Below are 25,577 nucleotides of genomic sequence, written 5' to 3'. Positions count from 1 at the left end.
TACCTTCTGAGGAGCCAGTATTCAAATAGTTTGACTTCAGTCTTTGTTGGTCTGGGTCATGCTCTCATTTGTACAGTTATATATCTAAAATACATTAAAAATAAGAAAGAGTAATATTCTGGGTCCCTATTGCTGTTCCTGAGAACTAGGTGTAACTTTTTAAAGATTTTTTAAACAGGAGGTTGAAGTAACTTACCTTTTTTGTGATTTGTTTTAAACAGCCGCCGTTGCTGGAATTCTTCACTGGTAAGTTTATCTCTGTTACAAGGTCTCAGCAGGCATGTGTGTCTCATCAAGGTCCACCTAAAATTGGGATCTTGTTATATTATTAATGCCTTAGGCAATGGTTCCTATATTTGAGTTTTCCTGTCTCTCCCCTTTTATATGGAAAATCAATCAGAGCTTCAATCTCTCATTCTTTTTTACTCAACCTTTTTTGTTTACCAACACATCTTCTTCATGCATGCACCTTCCCCTGCTATATTTTTCTCTTTGGGGGATGGCTTATTTCCCAGGCCCAGAAAGCTAGACCCTTTCCTGATGAACTGCCATGGGTTGGATCCAGAGTTTGAAATTCGCCAGGCGCATTTTGCACCTGGCTACTGGCCACTTATGGGCTGATATCTGGGCACCAGGATGGCACCTGATGTCTCCATCATCTGGAGGTACATGCCTGGGGATCCTTGGATTTTGTTTGCCTTCACACACTAGCAATTCACACACTGTAGAATTCAATCTGTGATATTTTATCTGCACATTCAGAAGAAATTTCAGGAACTAAAAAGCTGTATTGTAAAATACGACTTTTGAGCCATCTGGCCCCGTTTTGACAACTGTCATCCTGGTTTAAGGAACCATGTGGTTCTGCTTAGGGAAGTCTGCTCTTCTGCATCCTGCATAGAAACAGAGTGGGCTGGGGGAATGACAGTTGTATTGCCCTGTTCCTCATCTGCTATCCTCTCTGTGTAGGCTAACAAAAAAAAAAAAGTACACCATTTATTTTTGTGATCTTATTTACAAGGCTGTTGTAATTTAATACTAGTTCCTTTAAGCTGCAGATTTATTTCTGAGTTTTGTTGTTTTTTGTTTCTTTAGGTGCCATATAACAGCTCTCTTTGAAAGTGACCGTCACTTTTCTCATCTTTCAACCCTGGAAAGGGAAATGGCTTTTCGAACTGAAATGGTTGGAGCCTCTGTACTTTAAGTGACACTGCTATTTTTAAAGCTGTTACCCAAAATGTGCTTTTAGTGTTTTTCAGCCAGCCATGGATGCTTACCAGTTCTGTAATAGTAGTTTAAAATAGTATACATTCTTGCCTGTGATTTATTTTTAAAAAATGAAACAGCCATGAAAGTGGATTTCTGAATCAAATGGGTATTACAAATATTGGTATGATAACCTATTAATAAAATAAAATTTTAATTTTTGTTCTTTCAGTCTCTCAAATTACCTAGAATGATTAAATTTATATTTAGTTGTGTTTATTCAACATTTCTGGTCTTCTACTTTTTGAAAGCAAACACTGCTTACAAATTATTTTTGGTTGAGTTTGGACATCACACTAAACTGTGGCAGCAATGAGTGTAGCATCCCTTTAGGTTCGTTCACTCCCCACTCCCACCCTGTTCTCCAGCATGGCTGTGAGAAGATTGGCAGCTTCCCCTTCTGTGTTTTTAACTGCAGCTTTTCACTTCATTGTCCCAACAAACTTTAGTAAATTCTAGCTATGGGTTTTTTGAAATAAGCCAACTTTGAATTGCAGTTTTTAGCTAGGAATATTGAAATAAGTCAACTTCAAACTGCATTTTTTGAAGCTCTTGTGTTTCAATGAACCTTACTTGTTTGTTTGTTTGTCACTAACTGCAAAAAATAGTCTTAAAGCATCTTACAAGTTTTTAAGAAAACATACAGTACGAAGTATAGAATATATCACTGTTGTATTAACAAGCAGTGCCCATCCTCTAAGAATATAAGAAGGGCACATCCTACCCCACCCATCTAAAGATTAATGTAAGAGACTGGGTAGATAAGAACATGTTCTCCTGATGCCTAAAGGATGCTAGTGTTGATAACTAGGCACATCTCTCTGGGGAGAGAATTGCACAGTTGGGGAATTGCCCCTGAGAAGACTTGATCTCATGTTGTCACTCTCCACATCTCCTTCAAGGTTCATGTGGGGAAATGTGATCCCTAAGCTATCGGGGTCTTGAGTCATTTGGTTTTATAGGTCAAAACCAGTATTTTGAATTGAGTCCAGAAACTAATTGGCAGCCAATGTAATGCTCAAACCTCCTGCTTGCAGCCAACAAATGTGGCCACTGAATTCTGCACCAGGTGCAGTTTTTGAATTGTCTTCAAAAGCAGCCCTACATATAATGCATTGCACTAAGCTGACCTAGAGGTTATCAAAGCATAGACAAAAAAACCTAGGCTATCCATGTCTAGATAGGGTTGCTATTGCGCCACCAGCTGAAGCTGATGGAAGGTGCTCCACTACACCGAAGCCGCTTGTGCCTCAAGTAACGCTAGAAATATCCTCAAACTGTACACCTGCTCCTTTACAGAGAGTATAGCCAGAATAGGTTGAACCCCACGTACTCAGTTAAAGGAAGCACCCACTAACAGTACCTCAATATTCTCTGGACTGAGCTTCAGTTTATTGGATCTCATCCAGTCCATCATCGAGGACAGACACCTGTCTAGCCCAACCCACTGCCACACCTGCTGATGTAAAGGAAAAATAGCAACCAACCATAGTTTATTATGACTTCCGAATGCAGCCTTTCTAGTGTTGGAGAATTTTGCAACTGATGTTGCATACTTGTAATTAAAACCACAGTTAACTGAATTAGTACTGCGTGTAACAACCTCTATGTTTTCTGTCAATGAAACACATTATATTCCCAATATATGTTTAAAATCAGTTCATTGCATTTAATTGTTTATTGATGGTCTGCAGTGATTTGGACTTTTTTGAATAGACTAATTGCAATCCAGCATAGTGCAAGAGTGCCACAAACCAGTTAGGAAATTTTGTTTTCCAAACCATAGAAAGGGAAAGCTATGACTGGGGTGTGCTGTTTTTGCTCAGTTACAGTAGTATAGGTGTGGTTTTAAAAAGGTTAAGTAGATTCATTGGTACTTAAATTAATAGCTGTAATTTATTGATTTCTGTTGCTGTAAGAGAAGAACACAATGTGAAGGTTCCTGCTAATTGATTTCATCTTAACATATATATTCTCTTTAGGGTCTCTATTATTCTTATTTCAAGACCATCACTGAGGCACCATCCTTTTTGAATGGAGTCTGGACGATTATGAATGACAAGCTAACTGAGTATCCTCTTGTAATCAACACATTGAAACGATTTAATGTCTATCCAGAGGTAAGGCACTTCTTACATTTTGGCTTTAATTCCATTACGAGGTTGTATGCATAAATCCTGTTGAAATAAATGATACTTCTTGTGTAGAATTAAACACCTTTACTTAAAAGGCAAGACGGCAACAAGCCTCCTCAGTGGTGGCTCCCCATTTATGGAACACTCCCAAGTGAGACATGCATGGCACCATCACCATTTGTTTTTATGTGCCAGGCAAAAACGTTGGTCTCCCAGGCTTTTAGATCTTAATTTCCTGTTTATCTTTTATTGGAATGAGGTTGAGTTGGATCTGCCTTTTTATATATATTATTGGTGTGTTTTAGGTTGCTTTATTCTAGTTTTTACACTTTTAAAAATGCTTTTTGTAAGAATGCTGCTGTTCAATTACTGAGTGTTATATCCAATTGTAGTCATGTAACATATCTTGTTGGACTCTAATTTCCATCATCCCCTGACCATTGACCCTGCTGGCTAGGGCTAATGGGAGTTGGAGTCCAGCAACATCTGGAAGCCCAAAGGTTCTGTACCTGCTCTGTAGACAGTGCCACAGGTCAAAATATTCGAGTATACAGATGCATTGATCAAGAGAGCCTGAATACCTGAGTGAAGAGAGAGGTGCATCTTTAATACTGTAATAGGATGCAACTGAAAAATTGATGACACATGATACATACCCAGAGGCACAGAGTGCCAAAATGAGGGCACCACCACTGAGAAGGCACTAGCATGGATGACCATCCCTTGGGCACTGGTCACAATTAGTACCTTGCATGGGCTCAGAAACAAATGGTCAGCCAGTGGAGCTCACATTTTGATGTCAAGGCGTAGGTAAAACTCTACAAAACTCCTTGACAGTTGTAGGAGGGAGATAAATACACTGTGGTTATTTTAGTGCCAGATGCATATCCAGTGCAACAGCTGGTTCAGCCCTTAACATAAAACCTGGAGAAGCCTGTATGAGTATGCTTTGTGGTACAAGATTATTGGCTCTGTAGTTTGAGCTTCCAACTCATAAACAATGTTGTAAGAGGTCAAATGTAGTATCCTGGAAGAAAAAACAACTTAAACTAGCCAGATATTGCTGTATAGCAACAGATAAGCTTCTTTTAATCGTCAGGATAATCTGAGTCAAAAAATTCTTTTGAAATTCTAAATCCTATTTTCTGCACAGGTTGTTGTAGGCTTTTGGTACCGATTATACACAGAAACGATGAATGTGCTGGGTATTCCGACAAAGAAATGTTGGACAGTGAATAGAGGAGAAGACCTCAGTCCTGTTGAGAGCTGTGAAGGCAAGTGTTGCTTGGTCTTTGTTCATTATTGGATGTTTTGCATGATGGCATGTGAAACACCAGAGGAAGGTTTACAAAGCCTCCTTTGTGTAGGCGAAGAAAAACTGAGGTGTTTGCTACATCTGTGGACTGATGAAAGATTTTAGCTTTGCAATAAATAATTTACTAAATTACAAAAATAAATTGCAGTAAATAATTTACTATATTACAAAGAATCTTCAAGTGGATTTTTAAAGATACTGAAGGGCATGTGTGCTTTTTCAGGTTTTGTAAACTTGTTAGATGAAAATTCCATCTTTAGTTTTTCTATCAGTTTGGAAACCTTCAACCTTAACCGCACATTGTGTCTTGGCTGTTCTCTATATCACCAAGAAACAGGGAGTATGTGAGCAGATTCACCCCGGTCCATAACTGTCAACCTTCCCTTTTTTTGTGGAAAATTCCCTTATTCCAGCTCCGTTTCCCGCTGCTTCCCACTGCTCTCCCAGGTTGTTAGATATCCTGTAGATTGTCCCCGGGACAGGTGAGGCTGCTGATCCCTTATTTTCAAATCTGAAAGTTGACAGCTATGCCCTGGTCATCAGTATGACTGATGAAGCATAAAGATTCATCTCAAAATAATAAGGATGGCACCAGTATCTCAGCAGCAGACTGAAAGTTAGGATAGCTAGGAGGGTAGGAGAAAGATTAGTAGCTGGTTGCTATATTTCTGTAAATTCATGGACCTTTCTCCTGCTCCTTACTCCGTCTTAACTGCTGTTAAGATGGCAGGAAGTACTGCATTTGCTGTGATTGGATACTTCCAATTAGCAGACACAACACTCATGCATTTGATTCCTTGCAATAATGCTCCTGGATCTCAGTCTGTTTTCTTTTTATATTAGCCTGGAAATTTGCAATCTCCTAGATGGAAATAACAAAATGTACAGTCTTATGGATTTGTTTTCACAAATTAGGTGTGCATCATGCCTAACTGTTACACGGTTGCATCCTTTTTGTTGTCCTTGTATTGTTTTACAACTGCGGTCATAAAAAGTTATAGATACATGCATATTGACTAATATCTCTTGCAACTAATGACAGTGGAGAAAATTGTCTCAGTTCCCGGGCTTAATTTATGACAGCAGACATCTTTTGTTTCAACTTTTAAATGCCTGCTGACTTTTCTATTCTGCCAGGTCTGTGCAGGCAATTAGGAATATATCTTTCCACAACAGTTAATTGATGTCTGATTTTAACTTTGTGCATAGTTTTTATTTTACGGTTTTATGTATAGTTGTAAACTGCTTTTATTTTTTCAAATGAATTAGTCATATATAAACATTTTTATAAATACATAAATATTCTTTATCAGCATGTTGAAGACTTGTTAATTTAAGACCAAAAATAGACAAAAACAGGGAAAAATTAAAGTCAGTTCATAAGTTATTCTTATTAGCTGATGTGACAGTGAATTATCTAAATATTTTTTGCTCTTTGCTCCTCTATGCTTCCATACTGCAGAAGATGTTCATACTAGAGCTTCTGATGTTCCAGCTGAAGTGGTCCCTCCTTTCCCCAACTACCATCACAAAGATCATCTTTTTCTGAGGGGAGAACAGATTTAGCTTTCTGAAATACTTTTTTCCTTGTAGCTTGTCTTTACTGTTGCATTATAGAGTTTTAATAACACTTGTTTGTTCTGTAGGCTTGGGAGATCCTGCTTCTTTTTATGTGGCTATGATATTTCTTCTGAATGGATTAATGGTGTCAATATTCTTCCTATATGGCACATACCTAAGGTAAGGTGCAAAAGAAGAAAAGCTGATACACTGAAAGTTACTATCAATTTTTGTATTTTTAAATATACAGCACACTGCATTTTATGTGGGGTCCTGCACACTAAGAGCCAAATGATGTAATTGAGCTTTAAGATGTTTGTTCTAATCTTATCTCCTAGCAATTCCCCCCTTTCTTTTAAATCTCCCTTTTTATGAGACTGAAACAAAAAATTTACTTTCTTGAAATTTAGACTAAATTTTTGTAGCTTGCTGTTTGAAAAATATACCAAAGGAAATGTGGCAGGATAATAGAACAATAACAGATTTTGTAGTGTTAGGGAATATTTATTCTGCCTCTAAATGTAGTTCAGTCTGTATCGCATTCTTAATTTAGGCTGTTTGACCCTGCCCTGCAAACTTAATTATATCTGAACTCAAGTTAACATACCTATACTGTTGGATGTGGTCCAAAGTTGTGTTAACGTGAAGGCACAAGGTTACTGGAGTACCATTTGGCACCTTAAGTATAGTTCTGAAGTATTGATTTTGAATAGCTTCAGTCCTTTGTAGGAAGTGTGCCAGTTTATTAACACTGGCAAAACTCCAAAAGCTGGTCACAAGATATAAATGTGCTTACTTATGTTACATTGAAAAGCTATGTCAGAAGCAACACTTATACATGCCAAGGGTATGCTTGGGATCACAATGGTGATACAATCTTAGAACGTAGCCTTCAGAGACTGTTGCTTCTGAATCGTGAGTCAGGATGCTGTCATGTCACCAAAAGTTGAGTTCTTTCCTTTCCTTTTTACTTTGTACATTTGGACTTTTACTAACAATATCAGTTCTTGGTTGAATTTAAGGGAAGCTAGTACTGTGCTTAATTTTTCAGCTAAATATTTATGCTAGGATTCCAAAGTCACTTCTCTATTGCACTGGAATAAAGCTAGAGTAATATCATACAATCATAGAAGCATCTAAATCATACTCAGATCCATTGAAGTAAATGCACTTTTCTATTGATTTCAATGAGTCAATTCAGAATTGGATATCACAGTAACTCGTTTCTGTTTGTTCTTTGATTTCTAGGCATAGGTCTAAGAGATTTTTATTTTATTTTGTTCCACCACTTTCCCTGGGAAAACCCGTTGTTTATTGCTGAATCAGAACAAATGTCAATAGGCATGTAACAGAAGTGAGCGTCTTCCCAAAGTAGGGGTGCATAAAAAGTAGCCCCTTCCATTTCCTGGGTATATGTCTAAAGCTACGTGTAGCTTCTTACAATTTGTAGTTTAAACAATTCCCTTTGCTTGTATTTGTGTAATTGATTGCAATTGACTGGATGCTTCAGGCATATGTGAAAGCTTGAGTAGCTGCAGTGGTTAAATAGTTTCAAAACATGAATAATTGCTGATAGAATTTTTTAAGTGTACCTTAAATTTCAAAATTTCAATTGAATAGCAGCTTTTTTCATAAAAGTCAGTTGCAGTGGAAACCAGTGGCCATGGGGAATAACAGTAGCAGATGTGGGTCAGGAACCAAAGTGCTTTTTTGCATGCATATGCAGGCTTTTCATTTCCACCAATTCTGGCAGCAGGCCTCAATATTCTTCCTACCATGAAACATGAAAAGATGCTGCCAGAAGGAAAAAGCTCTATGGGTGGCAGTGCATTTCTCTGCAATAATCTGTAGCAGTGTATTATGTTGATAGTTTCCCTTGTGTGCTTTTTTACTCTTTTTTGGTCACTCGTTTAAAAATGTAAGCAGCTTTAAGGTTTTTTGTTTGTTTTTCTGAGAGAATGGAAAGTCTGTGAGTAAATTGTGCCCTCTATGGATCTTTGTGTTCTTTGTTGACACTGGTAGCATAATAGTTTACAGAGATGAATGACTGCATATTTCCTCTCTAGTATATGCAAAATAAAGCTAAACCAAAATGGAGAAGGGGAAGTTTCACACTAAAGCTTTTGTGAGCTGTGACAGAAAAGCCCCTTCTGGCAATTTTTGTGTGTGCTTGTGCAAATAAGGGCAGAAGTATTTGCTGCTACAGAGAGGGCTGGAATCATTGCCCTTACTTGAGTTTTTCATTATTTACACATCATTGCAAAGTGATCCAAGTGTGTTGCGTCACCATTCTGTACATAAAATATGTGACATCCAGTTGGCTGGGATCACATATAGAAGATTTCAAAAACAAACAAACAAACAAAAAACACCACAGATACCACTGCTGACTGAACAGCAAACATAACATATGCACTGTAATTCAAAATTATTAGCAGTTTTAATACTGAGACACATATTTTAGAACTACTTTTAAATCATGGTTCCATTAATCCCCTAGATGGCAGTGTTTGAGAAGCATTTATATGGATATTTTAGAAATTATTTTTGAAGCTATTGTAGTTTCAAATTACCAGTCAACTTTCTCTGCATTGCCCTTACCATGTCCTAAGTCTTTTCTAGTCCTTTTTTTTTAAAAAAGAAAAAGCTCAAAAGAGCTGTCTTACAACTATGTAACTACAACTGTTAGCATCCTCTTAAGGAGAATAGATGAATGCTACATAATAGTTAAGTGTAGTCAAATTCTTAATGTTTTGATTTCCTTTCTGCATCTTGTAGAATGGAATGCTTAGTTTAAAACATTCTCAAAGCCAGAAAGCAGAATCCATATTAACATAATAGGCAGTATTAATTCTCATTCTCTCTAGCTCTGTAGGAGACAGTTGCTCCTGGTTCAGATGTAAATATCAAGACCAAGTTTGTGAAACAGCTACTGTAGCCTGAAAGGTTACAGTCCTTACTTTCTAAACCTGGGAAAGGAACTACACAAACTTCAGGATCATTCCTGATCTTTCACATGTAGAGTAGAGTTTGAGCACTCTTGCAAAGAAGTAATTCTTTTTGCTTATCTGACATTTGGATGTAAACTTCTGTTAAGTTCATACAGTAAACAATATTTTAATTTTGTAGTGAAATATGTTGAGTTGCTTCTTCTAAAGACTCCAAAACTTGTTACTTTTTCTTTCCCCTGTACTACAGTGGCAATAGGTTTGGAGGACTACTTACAGTGGCATGCTACTTTTTCAACCATGGGGAGGTAGGTTACTCAGAATTTAAATTTTTTTGTTTAATACAAGATGAGATCATTTGATAATGTTCATATCCCTTAAAGTAAATGTTTCGGTTTAAAACACAAAAGAAGTTGGAAGGTTGAAAGTGTCCTAGATTGTTGGTCAGTATTCCTTTATTTACACTGCTGCTTGCAAATGAAATGGGACACGGATGGTGCTGTGATCTAAACCACAGAGCCCAGGGCTTGCCGATCAGAAGGTCGGCGGTTCGAATCCCTGCGATGGGGTGAGCTCCCGTTGTTCAGTCCCTGCTCTTGCCAACCTAGCAGTTTGAAAGCACGTCCAAGTGCAAGTAGATAAATAGGTACCACTCTGGCGGGAAGGTAAACGGTGTTTCCGTGCACTGCTCTGGTTTCACCAGAAGCGGTTTAGTCATGCTGTCCACAGGACCTGGAAAACTGTCTGCGGACAAATGCCGGCTCCCTCGGCTAGTAAAGCAAGATGAGCGCCGCAACCCCAGAGTCGTCCGTGACTGGACTTAACGGTCAGGGGTCCCTTTACCTTTACTTTTGCAAATGAAAAACTCGTGTAATATGCATCATGGTGATTTGCATGTTTACTTGACAGTTCAGTAGAACTGGCAGAGCTTACTCTCAAGTAAATGTGTCTAGAATCTGTGACTATATTTGATTCATTGTGTAGGATAGATTGGGTACTGATCTAACTCTATATGCTTAAAATATCATAAATCTTAATTGCTGCATTCATATGTCACACTAAACCATGGTTTAGAACAATGCAGCAAGCCTTGGATTTGTGTGCTTGCCTTCCGTTCCTTTTCCTCCTTCATGGTGTAAGCTACCAGTTCAGAAACCTTTCCTTCTGCCAGCTAGATAGCCTACCACTGACATTCTTGAAATTAACTATATTCGCTGTTAACACATTGTGTCACTCCAGAAGCTAGGCATGCCCTGGATTCCACCCCACATTGTGGGTGCCTGGAGTGTGTGTGTGATGTCACACGCTGGGAGAAACCCCAACATGCCCCCCAAAAGGCCCAATTCTTCAGTGGGAGAGCCCAACAGAACCTGTCGCAGCCATTGCAGGCCATGCTGAGCCTTTCAGAAGGTACACCAGAGCTCCTCCCAGCAGCCCTGCAACAGGGTTGCTGCTGTGTTGGGCTGGCTGCGGAATATAGAGGTGCCCCGACCCCCTCATTGAAAAATTTGTGGATGCCTAGGCACCCAGAGACCCACAGAGACTGCACCCCTGTCAGAAGCTTTTGAACTCCTGCCACTTTGTGGGAGAAGGGGAGGTGCATGGGAGCCTAAGACTTTTAATATTTTGTTGGAAGCTGCCCAGAGTGGCTGGGGAAACCCATGTAGATGGGTGGTGTATAAATAAATTATTATTATTATTATTATTATTGCTGTACCTGGTTCTTGCTTATGAACTTTGCACTGAGCTCTGGTTTAGCATAACACGCAAATGTGGCCAATATGTTGCTTAAAGGTAAAGAGACCCCTGACCATTAGGTCTAGTCGTGACCGACTCCTGGGTTGCAGCGCTCATCTCGCTTTATTGGCCGAGGGAGCCAGCGTACAGCTTCCGGGTCATGTGGCCAGCAGGACTAAGCCACTTCTGGAGAACCAGAGCAGCGCACGGAAAAGCCGTTTACCTTCCCGCCGGAGCGGTACCTATTTATCTACTTGCACTTTGACGTGCTTTCAAACTGCTAGGTTGGCAGGAGCAGGGACTGAGCAACGGGATCTCACCCCCGTCATGGGGATTCGAACTGCCAACCTTCTGATAGTCAAGTCCTAGGCTCTGTGGTTTAACCCACAGCACCACCTGTGCCCCAATATGTTGCTTACTGGAGAGTTAAACCATAGCTGCTGATTTATTTTGTCACTGTAATAAACAAATGAGAAAGGGTGGTTTTTCTGTACATTTGTTCTTAATTATGGAAATGTGGAGATAACTGTTAAAGCATAGGTCTGGTTTACACATAATACTAAGCCACTACTTAAATTAGCAGGAAGGAGCCCAAGCAAAGATTGTGTTGCTTCCAGCCTTCGTATCTGTTTGATGAATGATAGCACTTGAACTAAGTTGTTATTAAAATACTTTATAATCCACCTTTCATTTCCAGAAGAAAAGCCAAGTAAAAGCTAACAGCAAGTATAAAAAAGATTATAAAAATATAACTACCCATAATTAAAACACATAGTAAAACTGTTTCATCAAAACATTAAAATATCTATAATTAAAAGGTGAAATAAGCAAGCCCATTAGAGCAGCATAACAGTTAAACTTTTTTGCACAATATATTTATTAAGGAAATAAATAAAGCTTTGTCGTTAAAGAGCTAATTGTTCCAGAAGATATTTCCTCCCCCCTTCTCTTCAAGTATTAATATTTCCAGGAACATTAGAAATTATTTTACTAGAATTTCCCCCATGACACCTATGTTTGTGGACAAAGAAAAGAGCCGTAACCTCTTGAAGCAATGTTACATGTTAACTATATGCATGTAGCCACTTTAAAATCTAATATAAATTAATAATTCCTATGACTGGTCCTATGTTTTTTATTTTGTTTCCAGATATTTCTCTTTTTTATAATAATAATTTATTAATTTTTTAAACAATAAACAACATACATAAAAACATGTTCTTTTTCAATAACCACATTTCATTCTCATCTTTGGACTTCCTCACATCTCTTGTTCCTGCACTCTGAACACATAATTTTTTCTAGCAAATTATTTACTTAGTTCAATTTATATCATGTAATTGTCCAATATTGAATCTCAAATTTTAGAATTTAAATCACTCTTATTCTTTAAAACTTAATTCTAGAATATTATTTATCCAAAATTTGTCTTTTCTTTCAGTTACGTTTAAATTTATATTCCTTGTTACTAATTTGTTGGAGCCATATTATTACAGATCTTACATCTTTCTTAACATTCGTACAATTTACAGTGTTTTTGTAGATAGTCCTTAAATTTCTTCCAATCCTCCTCCACCAGTTCCTCTCCGAGGTCTCGGATTCTGCCAGTCATCTCTGCCAGTTCCATATAGTCCATCAGTTGCATCTGCCATTCTTCCAATGTGGGCAAATCTTGAGTTTTCCAGTCTTTAGCGATGAGTATCCTTGCTGCTGTTGTGGCATACATAAAAAGAGTTCGGTCCTTCTTTTGCACACTCTTGGCCAGTGTTTCCAGATATTTCAATCTTGTATCTTTCACATCCAATTCTTTTAATATTTAGCTGTATATAAATTGTATTACTTAACTGGTTTGACTAGGAGTTTTACTAAGCCAACATGGCAGTGATTGAGTGAAATATGGAGAGTAATATCCAAGTAGGCCATACTCAAGAGTAGACCAATTGAAATCAATCGGTCTATTATATGACTAATGGGTTGTATTCAATAAGTGTTTTACTCATGAGTAGAACCACAAAAAATAATTTAATCTCTTCTCCAAGAGCCCTCAGTTGGTCATATTAATTACTTTTAATAGGCTTACTCTGAGTAGGACTTGCACTGAATGCCACCTAATCTTTTTCTACCACCTGGAACTAAAAAATGCCAGAAAGAAGATGAGCTGCATCATTTAATGTGTAAAATAATGAACATGTAAGAGATTTTTGCTATTTATTTTGCTTTTACTGCTTTGCACCACTGCATTTCTTGGTTGAAGTTACCAGAGTAGATGATAAAATTTTGTTAAAACAAAATCAGTTGTTTTTCAGCAGCATTCCAAAATGTTGTTACCTTTTTATTCTTCAAGCATACATTGTTTTGCTCTTATAGTCTTTACTGCAACACTGTTTTAGATATTAATTGCTAATGGAAGTGTCCACAATTTCAGTTTTGCTATATATAAGCTTCAGTTGCAAACACATTGCTTTGAAGTGGAAAACAAGTATTGGAACACACAGTGAATTCACCTAGTTTTTACTTCCAGAGTACTCGTGTGATGTGGACTCCCCCTCTTCGTGAAAGCTTTTCATATCCGTTCCTTGTGGTTCAGATGCTATTACTAACCTACATTCTCAGGTAGTTTCCATTTTTCTACTTTCTTCTTAAATATGAAGAATTAAAACAAAATCCCAAACAAGGTATTGATTTATATACTTGTATCTTGTGGAGAGCATGATATTCCTATTATGTTTGGAATGTTCATTATTGAAAGTTTTCACCACTTTCTTAAAACTGGACCAGTGAATCGCAGTGGTATGAAAGCAGGGAGCTGAAAATACACCGAGGAAACGCTCATCCTCACTACAACTGTTTTTAGCTGTGTCTTTGCCTTGAAGTGATATTGTAGCCCCAGAAATGTGGTTGCTGCAAGTGAATATTCATCCCACCATGGTGGTTCTTTTTCATAGTTGCTTTCCTTATACAAATCAGTGTTGTTAGTACTGCTCCACTGGCTTGATTAGAGAAAGGTTTGTAGTCATGGAAACCTGGGGGGGGGGGGATACACACAATTGCCTCCCAGTCTGCTATCACTCTTGGGGCTTATGGTTGGATGGCAGTTTCTCCTCAGTCAGAGGTTTTTATAATTGTGGGTTCTTTCTCCATATGTGGCAATGTAGCAAAGGCATTTTTCTCTTGCTACATATCCATAGACGTCAACCTTTACTGGGGAAAATGAAAGGTACTATCTGACATGGCTGAATACCAGGTTGATGTGTACACAGGATCTTCCTGAAACTGCTATCTTCTCTCCTCTTTCAATTTAGGGATGAATAGTGGGTTCAGGGTGATCCTGGCTACACCTAAATCCAGTAAGTGGCTTGGTCAGAAGTTGCTTTCTGCCTCTGGTAAAAGGGGTAGTTGGTTGAGGTTGTGTGTGAGCTTAAGACATATTGCCTGACATTAGAGGAAAATGTTACTGAGGGTTTTCCTCCCCTGTGTTGACACAATAGTTTTACAATGGTGATGAGAAATATCACAGGTACATACATTTTGATTTGCATATCCTTTGTGTGTGTAAATTTCTACTTTACAGTTCATTATGAGTGTGAGAATCCATATCATTGAGGCTTATTCAAAGTTTTTAAAGTTATAGATTTTTAGCTGACTAATGTAAGTGAAATAGTTCATTTGAAATAGTTCATTCTCTATTGATCTTCACATTCATGAACAATCCTAATACTGAACTTACTACTCTTTTATTTTTTCTCCAAGGACTCAGAATGTTAATAGAAGAAGCCTGATTGCACTATCTGTTTCTAATGTTTTTTTCATGCTTCCGTGGCAGTTTGCTCAGTTTGTTCTTCTAACACAGGTAAGAAAATTTCAGTAAAAGTGATCTGAATTCTAATTATCCATTTCTATTTTATAGCGCAGTTCAAATAACAGTTCAATAAGGTGTGTAGCAATAGAGTTCACACATATGTTTGTGGGAGGTGCAGGCTCAGTTGAGGACCAGGACTGCTGCTGCTGCACTTCTTCACTATCTCTCTTCATAGCTGGTTCCTTTGTGATGGTGGGAGGGTGTATGCATTACAGTATGCGTATGTTTGTACAAATAAGCTCATGGTGTAATTTGTATTGCATGGTGGGCATGTGTTCAAGGAATGCATTACAATAATTCCATGGTCTGATTTACTTATAACCCTAAGCCATGGTTTGTTTAGCCAAAGTGTGCTTTGTGTTGGGTTAGCATTCTATCTGCACACAACATCCTTGGTTAATATTTGGTCAGACCTTCCCCAGATACTCACCAACCTAGAGGCATGAGTAGCTAGTAAGCCTTCATTTACGCTTTCCCTACAGAAACCTTTGCTCCTATCTCTGCTTGGCAGGAAACTCAGGCCAAGGAGTGATGAGTAGATGGGAGAAAAATAAACCAAGCTTTGGAGAAGCAAGTCATGGTTTGCTTGTCTTTGAGACAACTTGTGGTTTATTGAACAAATCATGACTTAACATTATGGGTAAACACACCCTTTGCTTCTTTCCTGAGTTTAATGCAGTGGCTTCAGTAGCCATTACTGAAAGTGTGTCAAATTCACCCTCAGAGATAGTTGCCATGGGTAAAATAACTTTAATCAATCCTGTGATGTTGAATGGTGATTCTTGTGTTTTATTGTTACAATGATGCAAACACATTGTCTTTGGAAAAGACATTTTGCAGTGCCTCACTTTCCAATTTTTCATAGAAGTGGCTGATCTCTTCAGATTACTTGTGATGCAACTGCCAGGATCCAAACTAATAATAATAATAATAATAATAATAATAATAATAATTTATTATTTATACCCCACCCATCTGGCTGAGTTTCCCCAGCCACTCTGGGCGGCTACCAATCAGTGTTAAAAACAGTACAGTATATTAAAAACAGTACAGTATATTAAAAACTTCCCTGAACAGGGCTGCCTTAAGATGTCTTCTGAATGTCAGGTAATTCTTTACTACTGTTTAGGCTCACATAAGAAATAGTCCCCACCCCAGCCCACCCCCATGTCTCCCGGAAGGAATTGCATGGTAGTTTGGAACCTAGCTAATTTACTTAATAATGATCTCAACAGAACTTTTTTTCAATTACTTTACTCTTTTCAATTGCAGGTGGCATCAGTTTTTGGAATTTATATTTTAGGATTGATTGATTCATCCAAACTACAGAAGATACTTTATGCACATATGGTAATACTTAGTCTTAAATTATTTAGGGGTAGAATCAATTTCTTAAAGTTACCTACTTCTGAATCATGAATATAGTGGACACAGAGTTGGTTTTTGAAATAAGAAGGCAACTGAAGAAAGAAACTAAATTGCTTGGAGGCTTATTCTTATCAGAAAATGGTGCTGCATATGATTTTAAGTTCTCACTCCCCTATTCCACTCAGGTGAACTATCCTCCATCCAATTAGACATTTAAATGTGCAGGTCCTAGTTTGTGTTAAAGGTTCTGTGTGCTTTGATGGGAGAGTGAACCGCCCTGAGACCCCCAGATATAGAGAGGTATATAAATTCAGTTAAAACAAAGAGTGTGCAAGCTTGATGATCACTCCTATATCCCACCAAATATACAGAATATGTGCTAAGATTCATTGAGCACCTGACCCAAGAGATGACTTTCCACTATGAAGGGTAAGGAAAACGGAAAATGAAAAATGATGTGAATTTTTCAAATACATTGTAGCTTTCTGAAAAATTCAAGAGTTACAGCCCTAAGGGTAACACTTTTATAAGGACAAACAAATGTCACACATTAGTGAACAGACATGTTGAGTTCCCTAGGACACTTCTTCATGCTGGGTATTCAGCCAGGTCTGTGTAATACCTTCCTGCACACCTGTATAAAGATATTTTAAATTGCAGACTTTAGGCATTGTCTTTTGGGGGGGGGGCATGGGGAGAGGGGAGCACTTTCAGGTTCAGCAAGGACTGGGGGCCTGTCCCCAACATCACATGACTGCCCTAGCCCTGCCCCAAGATCACTGCAATGAAAAGTAACATCCCTGTGTCAGTAGATTTGGGGCATTCCCATCATGCTCAGCATTTTCTTCCCCTGGTGGTGGTGGTAATTTTGCTTGCTATCCAGCCTAAAAAGTGAACTTGAGCAAGTTCTTGTGCTATACTGTATTGTGGCAATTTAGTTGGCCTGAATACATGTATTACTTCTATCTCTCCCCCCCACCCCCCATGGACAAGCAAGGCTATCTACAAATTTTCTGGAAAATAATAATTCTGAATGTCATGATACAAAAAGAGGCCGAATTCTTTATTAAAAAAGAAATATAAAAGTTTATATTTGTAAGTTTTTCATAAAGGGAGGGGGGGTTGTAGACCAAAAATGAAAGTGTGTATTTGCTTTTTTGCTTATTTCAGCTTAAGTCCCTTTAAAATGAATGAGACGTTTGAGTAGACATGTATAGACTTATATTGCATATCTACAGCATGTACCGTATTTTTCGCTCTATAAGACGCACCAGACCACAAGACGCACCTAGTTTTTGGAGGAGGAAAACAAGAAAAAAAATATTCTGAATCTCAGAAGCCAGAACAGCAAGAGGGATCGCTGCGCAGTGAAAGCAGCAATCCCTCTTGCTGTTCTGGCTTCTGGGATAGCTGCGCAGCCTGCATTCGCTCCATAAGACGCACACACATTTCCCCTTACTTTTTAGGAGGGAAAAAGTGAGTCTTATAGAGCAAAAAATATGGTAACAGCTTAACACTAGATTCTTTTTATTTATTTTCTGACATGTTAGTTTAGTATTAAGTATGGTGCTGTGGATAGTACATAAGAGCAATATATTGTCATATTTTGCATATTCTAGGAGATTCTCATAAAAATTGTTTTAGGAAGCTACGTTATTGTGATAAGAAATATTTCCAATGAAATAAAGCTGTTTCAAGATAGCATCTTTTGTGTCTTAAGATTTAATAAGATTTAATAAAACTTAGTGTTTTCATAGACACTGCATCTGTCACATCCATTATTAGCTTAAAGATTGCATTAAAATATGTTCAAATGTTTATATCCCTTTAGGCATCACTTGGAGTATGTTTTGTCCTTATGTTTGGAAACTCTATGTTGCTGACATCATATTATGCTGCCTTTTTGGTAATTAGTTGGGTAAGTTAGTTAAGGAATACTCAAGAATCCTTTGTCGTACTATACTGAGTTACTGCAATAATTTACAAGATTACCTGAACAAAACGCTTCATATAGGCTGGGACGTGGGGTGGGGTGGAGATACTGGTTATTTACTTGGAGACAGGAGATTTTACCATTTCAGATATAAGCTTTATCCAAAAGGATGAATCATTTTGCAGTGAATACGTAGAGCCCCTTGTGAGTGTTCCTACTCACTGTGGTTTGGGAACAAATGCTGTTGTCACAATGGATTTGTGTGCCTTGACATTACAGTGAATGGGGAAGAACTCAGGTTTTCAAGAGCACTATAATATGCATCAGAATTCCATCTTCTGGATCAGCTTAATAAACAAGAGGCAAGTCTCATGCTCTGAAAACAACTTAATCTGAATACAGGCAACTTCTGAGCACCATAGGTTTGCAGGAAGAAGTAACATTCCCTTTATTTGGTGATTATATAACTTTTCATAATTTATGAAAGCCAAAAATAGTGAACTAAATAAAAAGATAGGTATCTGAAGGTAGTGTGAAGGTATCTGAAGAAGTGTGCATGCACACGAAAGCTCATACCAAGAACTAAGTTAGTTGGTCTTTAAGGTGCTACTGGAAGGAATTTTTTTGTTTTAAATAAAAAGAAGTATGCATGTAGTACAGCTTCAAAAAGATAGCAGAATGACACTATAGGGTGGTCCTTTGACATTCCTGGTTTGTCTTTTTGGATGATTGGTTATGTATGTTCTTGGAGAAGTGTACGTATGCATAGCTCACTACTTGTTTCCATGCTGTCATGTGGTTATTGGGTTAACATATTGCAAAACTGGACGTCCGTGGGTCTGCCTAAGTCCAATTATGTGATGTGCAAATAGTTTGTGCCATTGTACAATAGAATCCTGCACAACAGACAGCACAGTATATGTTTAAAAAACAGTAACAATGGGTTTCAGTGTTCTATGGAAGTGTAATGCAATAAAACCAATAATTTCAATGTCTGGTATTAATACTTTTACAATGCTGGTTTTGAGCATTTTCTAACTTCATTTTGACTTATTATTTCATCCTTCTGGACTCCATTTGAGAGAAATTGCTGTTTAATGAACTAATTTAATTATTTTCAGGGTATTCTTGAACTGGGTCCTGAATACATCCTGAAAATGTGTAGTAGAAGAGGTATCAGCGTATGGGTAAGGATTGACATTTCGTGTTATAAATTTATTACCAGCTATGTTGGTCAGTAGGATGAGTTGTAGGTGATAGTTTCCATTCAAAGCCAGCATTGGCGCATGTTACTGAAAAGCATCAGGGCCTAGCAGAGAAGGGGCTGGGCTGGGCTGATGGAAGGCTATCCCAAGGCCTTGGGGGTCCTTGGCCAGCAGGTGAGTGATTGACAGCTGGTGTTGCACCTGAATGCATTTTGTATTTATTAAGGAGAATAAATTATTGGGAGACTGTTGTCCCTTTTAAGCAACTTTTTGGTAAGCTGAATAACTGCACTTTGCTAATGTTGTCAGTTCCTGTTTGATTTGCTAAGGGCTTCTTGAGACAGAACACTACATGAAATAGATGCATTGCAGATCATTTTGTTTTCTATAACCTCATCTTTCTTATTAACAAGTAAGACCTGAATGAAATGCTGCGCTCTGAGATTGCTTCGTGCAGCCCTTCACTTCTCTGTTGGCATTACATGTCAGCTGGAGTGGGGTGTGTTTGTGTGTGACTATTGCCTTGAATCCTTGAATTCATCACATACTGTGAACGAGCTCTGTAGATGGGAAGCCAAAGTAGTAAATGAATTGGAAAAGGGAAGCATCAGAGGACATCTCCCATGCTCTCGATGCTGCACGGTCTAGTATTGCCTTTAACCTCTTCTCGGTTCTAAACCTGTCACCTGTGTGATGCTGGCATCACAGCTCAGTGCAGGTGACTGGCATTCTGAGGGACTGGTTGGATAGCCCTTTGTAGGCATTGGTTTCCTCCTGACCTCACTCTGCTCTAAACCTCAAGTAACTGTCTCTGGCATCTTGGTGGGCTATGTGCACTTATTTCTTGCTGTTCTCCTGTATTCTTGAGAGGTTGCATGTACAATAGCTAGTTGACCTGTTTAGGGAGAAATATTGACTATCCTTCGCAGGTGTTTTTTTCAAAGTGTTTTGTATACTCCCGAATGCCTCCAGTATGCTTAATCTTTCCTTGTGTCCATGGGTATCTCTGTTTTGGCCACAAATCCATCAGCATAGCCCATCCAAATTCAGTGTCAGAGGGAGTGAATATTAAATTTTGCATGAAAGTACAGTGGTACCTCAGGTTAAGTATTTAATTCATTCCAGAGGTCCGTACTTAACCTGAAACTGTTCTTAACCTGAAGCACCACTTTAGCTAATGGGGCCTCCTGCTGCTGCTGTGCCGCCGGAGCCCGATTTCTGTTCTCATCCTGAAGCAAAGTTCTTAACCTGAAGCACTATTTCTGAGTTAGCGGAGTCTGTAACCTGAAGCGTACGTAACCTGAAGCGTATGTAACCTGAGGTACCACTGTGGTATAAAAAACTTGACTTCACTTTCACCAATAGTACTTGGTTTAATTTTAAAAACCCTGCCATTTCAGCTCTCACACAGCGTAATAAAAAATTGTAGATAAGAATAAGAGAAACAGTTCCATAATAATATATATTTTAATTAAAGTACCTCTTGTATTAAATGCTGAGTTTTGCTTCTGCTCTTCAGTTGAACCATGCCTTTCATTTTACAGGCCATTGAAGGATTTTCTTGCTTTTTGGGGACAATTACCTTGAAGTTCTTGATGTGCCTAATATTTGGAACAGCTGATGATGTAAGTTTAAAACTTCCTTGTTTCATTTGTTCACTGTCAGAATTCTTCTTGTATGTCTTCTTCATCATATAGCCCCATCTACACTGTACATTTAAAGCTGTAGCACACCACTTCAATCCCCACTCCCCCCAAGAATACTGGGATATGTGGTTTCTTAAGGGTGCTGACAATTGTTTGGAGCCCCTATTCCCTTCACAGAGCTACAGTTCTCATAGTGGTTTAAAAATCAGTCTCTTTTTATAGGGGACTCTGAGAATTTATTGACAATTAAGTGTTACAAACTATTGAAAAGAAACATTCGTTGGTGAACACTCAGCAAAATTTTCAAGTGTAGTTGTTTGATTCTTTTAATCAAATAAAATGTCAGGATGGTAAAGCACTCAAAACCAGACCTTTGGCCAAGGCACAGCCTGACCCCCTCCCAATGGTTGCCATTAATTTGATTTGAACTGATTTTATAATGAATTGGTTTTAGAATGCTGTATTATTTTACTGTTGTTAGCCGCTCTGAGCCCGGCTTTGGCTGGGGAGGGCGGGATATAAATAAAAATTTATTATTATTATTATTAAACAAACACCACCCCAAATTCTCTCTTTCATAGAGCATACATTTCTGAGCACAAAGTTTGAATTCTAAACTTTATATAGTGTAAAAATTACAATCATCTTCTTCATGCACCTTAAGAATTAAACACATATAATCTTCCACTGAATTCATTGCGAATTTCATCTAATAAAACTGCAACATGTCAGTTATCTGTGGCCAGGGGTTGCCAATGTTTAAAATTTCAAATGTGCTCACCCACCCAAAAAGTTGACAACCCCTCACCTACTGTCTACTACATGGTCTACAAGTTGTTTATTCTTAACATGGCAAATTAACTGCTGTTCTTTTTCTCAGACATTTCCATGGTCTTTTATTTGTATTGAACCAATCTTAATGTAGCATAATCCAACATTTTGTACCTTCCACTCTATTTTTTTTTTAATCTCTGAAATAATGCATTTAACAAACATTTTCACTGTAATTTCTTACCAGGCTCATATAAGCAACCTGCTGAAGGCAAAATTTACTGGTTATAGAGATTTTCATACTTCAATGTACACATGTGCTGTGGAGTTTGATTTCATGGAAAAACAGGTAATTAAAAATCTGTGGATGGTGTATGGAACACTTTAATGTTTTTGCAGTTTTTTCTTCCTTAATCAGAAAAAATAATGTTTGATTGGAATGCTATTTTTTTTAACAAATATAACAATTCAGGATTATTCTATTGCGTAATGAAACTGAGTTAGCAGTTGGTAGAACAAAATATTTGGATAAAGTATCAGTGTCATGACTTTATTACAGGCGATAATTTATGTTCATGAACAGTGAAGGTTGAAAGCTTCGGGGAACAAATGGAATCACTGAAAAACATTCAGATTAACTGCACAATAGTTTTGACAATTTTTCTTGGATAGAATAAGTTGGGGAGAGGTTCGTTGTGAAAATCTAGAGTAAGAATGTCTTAAAAGAAAATGGTTTTGTAAGAAAAGTTACTGTGCATAAAATTTACCACCCATTGAAACTGTGTTTCAGACTCCTATAAAGTACATGAAGACACTTCTGCTTCCGGTAGTTCTTGTCGTTTTTTCAGTAATTGTTATGAAGGTAAGGTCTTTGCTGTTTTTCATCTGGTTTACATTTAGTGTGTATACTATGCTAAAAGGAGGCAATTAATACTTAAATTTGATTATGTCTAGCATGCATGTATTTGCACATACATACAAAAAGATATATGAACTTGGATCTGGACTTTCAGCTACATGTTCCGTTATATACCAGACTGATTTCTGCAGGCATCTTTAAAGACATGCATGTTGATTACCAAAAATGAAAATCTAGTCTACATAATCCCGAAGAAGGAATTGATATTAAAAAGAGCAATTATTCCAAAGTATGTAATTGGAAAATTTGGTCTGTTAACCTTTGGGAAATTGTAATTTTGGCATATGATTAAATCTGCTTTAGAGGAAAGGCTATTTAAAACATGTTCTTGTCTGTTCACAGACATTTCAACATGTTGTGTGTCGCAAGGAATTATCTGAAAGGTAAATAAATTTTGAAATGAGAGTGCAAATCCACTAAATGAATTATTACCTAAAGGACTATATGTAATTGTACAGCCAAGCTTTGCTCCTATCGTTTACTTCTAGTCTCCAGTTAGTTTTCCCATCACTTTGTGGAATGAATATGTACAGCAAGTAAATGTTTATTATGCCTTGTGAACATGCCAGTAATCTAGCTGGGTTGCAATTAGTGTGCCTATAGCGGTCTTGCCATGTAGTCTTCCATGCCCTGTAATTACATTTTTAAAAGCAGTGATCCTACTGAAAATTGGAAATTAATGAAAGACTTTTACTGCAGTTTAACAAATGCATCAGAGCATCTGTACATATGAATAGCCCCCAGATTGATAAAAAATAAGTTTACAAATTAAATTTAGTAGTAACAGTTTTATTGTAACTTTGTAATAACTTAAGGGACTTATAAATTAAAAACACTGCTATATTTTTAATTTAGTTTGATTGTAAACAGAAGATGTGTTCTATAAATAACTGTTTGTAGCATAAGGCATATTGATTCTATGCAATAAACAAATAACAATCTTACTGTTCTTTGTTCAGACAGGAGGATAATTTCAATCATGGGGAGGTAAGGATCTCATCCTGCATGAATTATGTTACAACTCTGCTTATTGAGCTCTCCCTCGATAAGTTTAGAAAAGTTACCTTCTGTGGGAAATGGAAGTGCTGATTTCAGAAAAACAATGGAGATAGTGGGAAATGATTGCACAAGTTTAAATTGGTGGTGCACATCAGGGTTCTTTGAATTAAAATTGCGAACATAGGCCAGTTTCCTTGCCGAGTTGTTTGACGTGGACAAAAACTGCTTGTTTGGTGTGGATTTACATCAAACTATTCTTTTACATAGGTGTGAAGTATTCCTGCCTCAGAGCTCAGAAATTTACTTTGGGGCAAGGGCAAAGAGAGAGCGTCCAACATCTTAAATCTCCCTGCATCTTATTTTTTCCTGCCCAGGATTGGGATTGCCAATCTTAAAACCTCCAGTGAAAACATAACACTGCAGGTGTCAATTTTGAAGGGTAGAAACCCTCCAAAGCCTGCTTTCGGGGGGAAATGATGTGCTATCGGTTTCTGTTGGGGATTCTGGGACGAAGACACAGTCCCCAGAGGGGAAAGATGCTCTGCAGAGGCATTTAACATCTTCCTGTACTTTGTGGGGAATTTATGGAACAAGTGGATGTGGTGGTGGTGATTTAAGAATATCAGGATGAGAATGGGCCTGGGAACATGTATGCGCCCCAATACTTTGCCCCAGTATTGCTTGAATGTTCACAACACCCCTATTGATTACTTGAAGCCTAGCCACAGTTTACCTTTAATCACATGCATTGTGCGCACACAGAAGAAATGCATAATATTTCCTTCAGTGTAGAAGGACAGGTCCAGGCAGCAAAGCGGGCATATTCTTCATTAAAGAGAATGAGTAAATCCTTATACTTATACCAGAAGTTCCATTTACACATCAGAGTTATCTTCTCTGAAACTCATCGGTATGGGTTATTTGCATCCAAATCATTGTTGGATTAGAGTGGTGGTGTGGGATAAAACCAGAAGGAAATGGAATTCAGTTATTTTAATAAATGTACAGAAAAACGCAGCCATTAAAATTGAGCTTCAAACTAGTCTCTTCCATTCCCACAGGGGTATTCATCTTTCTAAAATGTTTTGTCTCTCATTCATAGTCTTTCTCTCCCCTGGGTTTAAATATAAAAATAATGCAGTGCTCCAAGGAGCATCTATATAAAAAGGTAAACCTTCTTTCTTATAGTTAGTAGGTTTATGTTCATAGTTTTGACAGCTCTTTTAAGAAGCATTATTTTCTTATGCCTTTGTGTGTGTTTGTTTGTTTTCAGATAGTATACCATGCACTGCAGCTTATATTTTTTACTGTTCTTGCTATTTTATTTATGAGACTAAAGCTGTTTCTGACACCTCATATGTGCATCATGGCATCCTTGATATGTTCAAAGCAAGTAAGCTACTGTTTTATTTGTCCGGCTGATGTAGTAATTTACTTAATATGTTTTACAGAGGGGCTGATATAGCATTTCAGTATGCCAAATGTTTAATATTTTGAATTACTTGATTATAGAATTGCAAAAATATATACTTATTATTAAATACGCAATACAGAAAAAACATTCTATCAAAATATTGTGAGCTGACAGAAAACATAACTGCATATATACAATATAAAGGATAAGAAATCAATGGAAACTCGTGTTAGTGACAATACCTTTGTCTAATGTCATCTCTCAACATAGATTTGTTCCAGTGGTCAATGATGATATACATACAGAGCATCCATGCCTTAGTCAATAAAATGACACAGCTTAATTATTTTAATTTTGATTGCATTAACATGCAAGGAGATAAACACACTGTGCTACAGTGGATACTTTTAATATTGATATTAGAGTTTATGGTTATTGTTAATTTCAGTGGAAAATGTATTGTGAACTGAGTTGTCATGTTTTTCTGTGTAATTTGTTTAGC

General features: G+C 37.6%; 1 protein-coding gene and 1 long non-coding RNA gene across 2 annotated transcripts in view; one reads left to right on the top strand and one right to left on the bottom strand.

Moving 5' to 3' along the window:
* The window catches only part of DPY19L1 (dpy-19 like C-mannosyltransferase 1), a 38,330-nt gene that overhangs the window by 3,327 nt on the left and 9,426 nt on the right, over positions 1–25,577 (top strand). The window contains exons 3-19 of the mRNA XM_083706441.1: positions 222–246; positions 1,096–1,183; positions 3,249–3,386; positions 4,555–4,675; positions 6,363–6,456; positions 9,475–9,532; positions 13,483–13,574; positions 14,712–14,811; positions 16,093–16,170; positions 18,020–18,106; positions 19,243–19,308; positions 20,871–20,951; positions 21,991–22,092; positions 22,534–22,605; positions 23,005–23,045; positions 23,622–23,649; positions 24,935–25,054. Coding sequence (XP_083562567.1) covers positions 222–246; positions 1,096–1,183; positions 3,249–3,386; positions 4,555–4,675; positions 6,363–6,456; positions 9,475–9,532; positions 13,483–13,574; positions 14,712–14,811; positions 16,093–16,170; positions 18,020–18,106; positions 19,243–19,308; positions 20,871–20,951; positions 21,991–22,092; positions 22,534–22,605; positions 23,005–23,045; positions 23,622–23,649; positions 24,935–25,054 — 1,391 coding nt within the window. The remainder of the gene's footprint in view (positions 1–221; positions 247–1,095; positions 1,184–3,248; positions 3,387–4,554; positions 4,676–6,362; positions 6,457–9,474; positions 9,533–13,482; positions 13,575–14,711; positions 14,812–16,092; positions 16,171–18,019; positions 18,107–19,242; positions 19,309–20,870; positions 20,952–21,990; positions 22,093–22,533; positions 22,606–23,004; positions 23,046–23,621; positions 23,650–24,934; positions 25,055–25,577) is intronic.
* LOC310828717 overlaps positions 1–25,577 on the bottom strand; it is a 296,140-nt gene that overhangs the window by 263,723 nt on the left and 6,840 nt on the right. The window lies entirely within an intron of this gene.

The sequence above is a fragment of the Podarcis gaigeae genome, assembly GCF_964106915.1.
Source record: "Podarcis gaigeae genome assembly, chromosome: 12".
Classification (NCBI taxonomy): domain Eukaryota; kingdom Metazoa; phylum Chordata; class Lepidosauria; order Squamata; family Lacertidae; genus Podarcis; species Podarcis gaigeae.
The sequence above is the reverse complement of the archived record's forward strand: the minus strand, read 5'-3'. Positions and strand labels throughout refer to the sequence as shown.